The 1,407-nt window shown below is 40.4% G+C and overlaps 1 protein-coding gene across 1 annotated transcript in view; it reads left to right on the top strand.

The window, feature by feature from the left end:
• Nucleotides 1–203: 203 nt before the first annotated feature.
• LOC102205061 (hydrocephalus-inducing protein homolog) overlaps nucleotides 204–1,407 on the top strand; it is a gene marked incomplete at its 5' end in the record, with an annotated part of 3,949 nt that continues 2,745 nt past the window's right edge. The window contains 2 exons of the mRNA XM_005755543.1: nucleotides 204–413; nucleotides 534–697. Coding sequence (XP_005755600.1) covers nucleotides 204–413; nucleotides 534–697 — 374 coding nt within the window. The remainder of the gene's footprint in view (nucleotides 414–533; nucleotides 698–1,407) is intronic.

The following is a 1,407-nucleotide window of genomic DNA, read 5'->3' as shown; positions in this document are numbered from 1 at the left end:
TATCTAGAGATTGAGTTGAAGGTAATCTAATTTTTTACCATGTCACAGGAATTAATTTCTCATATCAGCAGATGTAGCTCAGATGTGGGAAGATTATGTTTTGACATCAGAAGTTTAAGCTTCACACATCATCTGTTCTTTGTAATGTCAGCGCCTTTGAGCCATCTGTCACTGAACTGTTGCTGCCATCTCTCTGTGTGCAGGTGGTGAATTTTGTTTGCCCAGTTCGTGGCTCTCACACTCAGACCCTGTCTGTGCTCAACCCCACAAACCAGTGTTGCAGCATCGCACCTGTCATTGAGGGTGAGCACTGGAGTGCTGCACTTTCTGTGAACTTCGAGCCCCACCAGAACACGGCATTCACGATCACCTACCGACCTATGACCATGACTACTTCTGGAAAAAAACATCAGGTAGAGGAGCAGTGCCATTTTAGTGGCACTGAGTTAAATATGAAATGCATGTAGATACGATTGATTGATTAAATAGATTTAATCCCTGAAAATTGTACATTTGTCCTTCTATTTGCACAGGGATCAGTCTTTTTTGCTTTTCCCGATGGGACAGGCATGCTGTACTCCTTGCAGGGAACTGCTGATCCTCCTAAAGCAGAGGACACTATTGTGCACGAGCTGCCGGCAAAAACTAGCCACACCGTGCTGCTCCCTGTGCACAACTGGCTCTCTAGGCAACAGCGGTAAAACACTTAAGACCACATTTACTAATCGGGGTAAAAACACTGAAAGGTGTGGTTATATTTATGGGGAAGTTGCACTGTTTTCTAAGCACAGGCACAGTCAGTTCATTTTAATATGACATGCTGAATCAGCAAGGTTAGCACAAGGTCAAGAGATGATATTCAGCTAATTTACTAACAGGAGAAGTTTGTTAATGGAACCACCAAATACTGTTTATTTATGTGTAATACGACTTTATTAAGGAAAAAATGTGTTTTTGCAGGTTAATAATGTAATTGCATTGATCAGAACAACCACAAACAACCGCTTCAAACTAACAAACAAATACAAAACATCAAAATAAGAAATGGGCTGCTATTAAAAAACTTCTCGAGGCATGATTACTGTCAGGATAAGGTCCAAATTCAGCATCATCATCCTTGCATTATCTTTTTTCTTCAGCCATATTTGTTGAAATTCCTGCCACAGAAGCCACAGAATGTTGAAAAGAACCTAATGCCAAAAACTGAAATTTAAGTTTTGTTGCTGCTGATATTGTGTGTCTCCTTTAGTTTGGAGGCCCCAGGTGGCTTGGTATAAGTTTTTATCACATCTTTGTCTGGATTTCCAAATAAAGTGACACGAGTGCAGAAACGTCTCCTAAATCTCTGCAGCAGTAACTGACACATTCAAGTGTAAAAAATGTTTTTTTTCTCCTACTTTAAATTGC

The sequence above is a fragment of the Pundamilia nyererei genome, unplaced genomic scaffold (assembly GCF_000239375.1).
Source record: "Pundamilia nyererei isolate P.nyererei 1_Seehausen unplaced genomic scaffold, PunNye1.0 scaffold01837, whole genome shotgun sequence".
Taxonomy (NCBI): Eukaryota; Metazoa; Chordata; class Actinopteri; order Cichliformes; family Cichlidae; genus Pundamilia; species Pundamilia nyererei.
The sequence above is the reverse complement of the archived record's forward strand: the minus strand, read 5'-3'. Positions and strand labels throughout refer to the sequence as shown.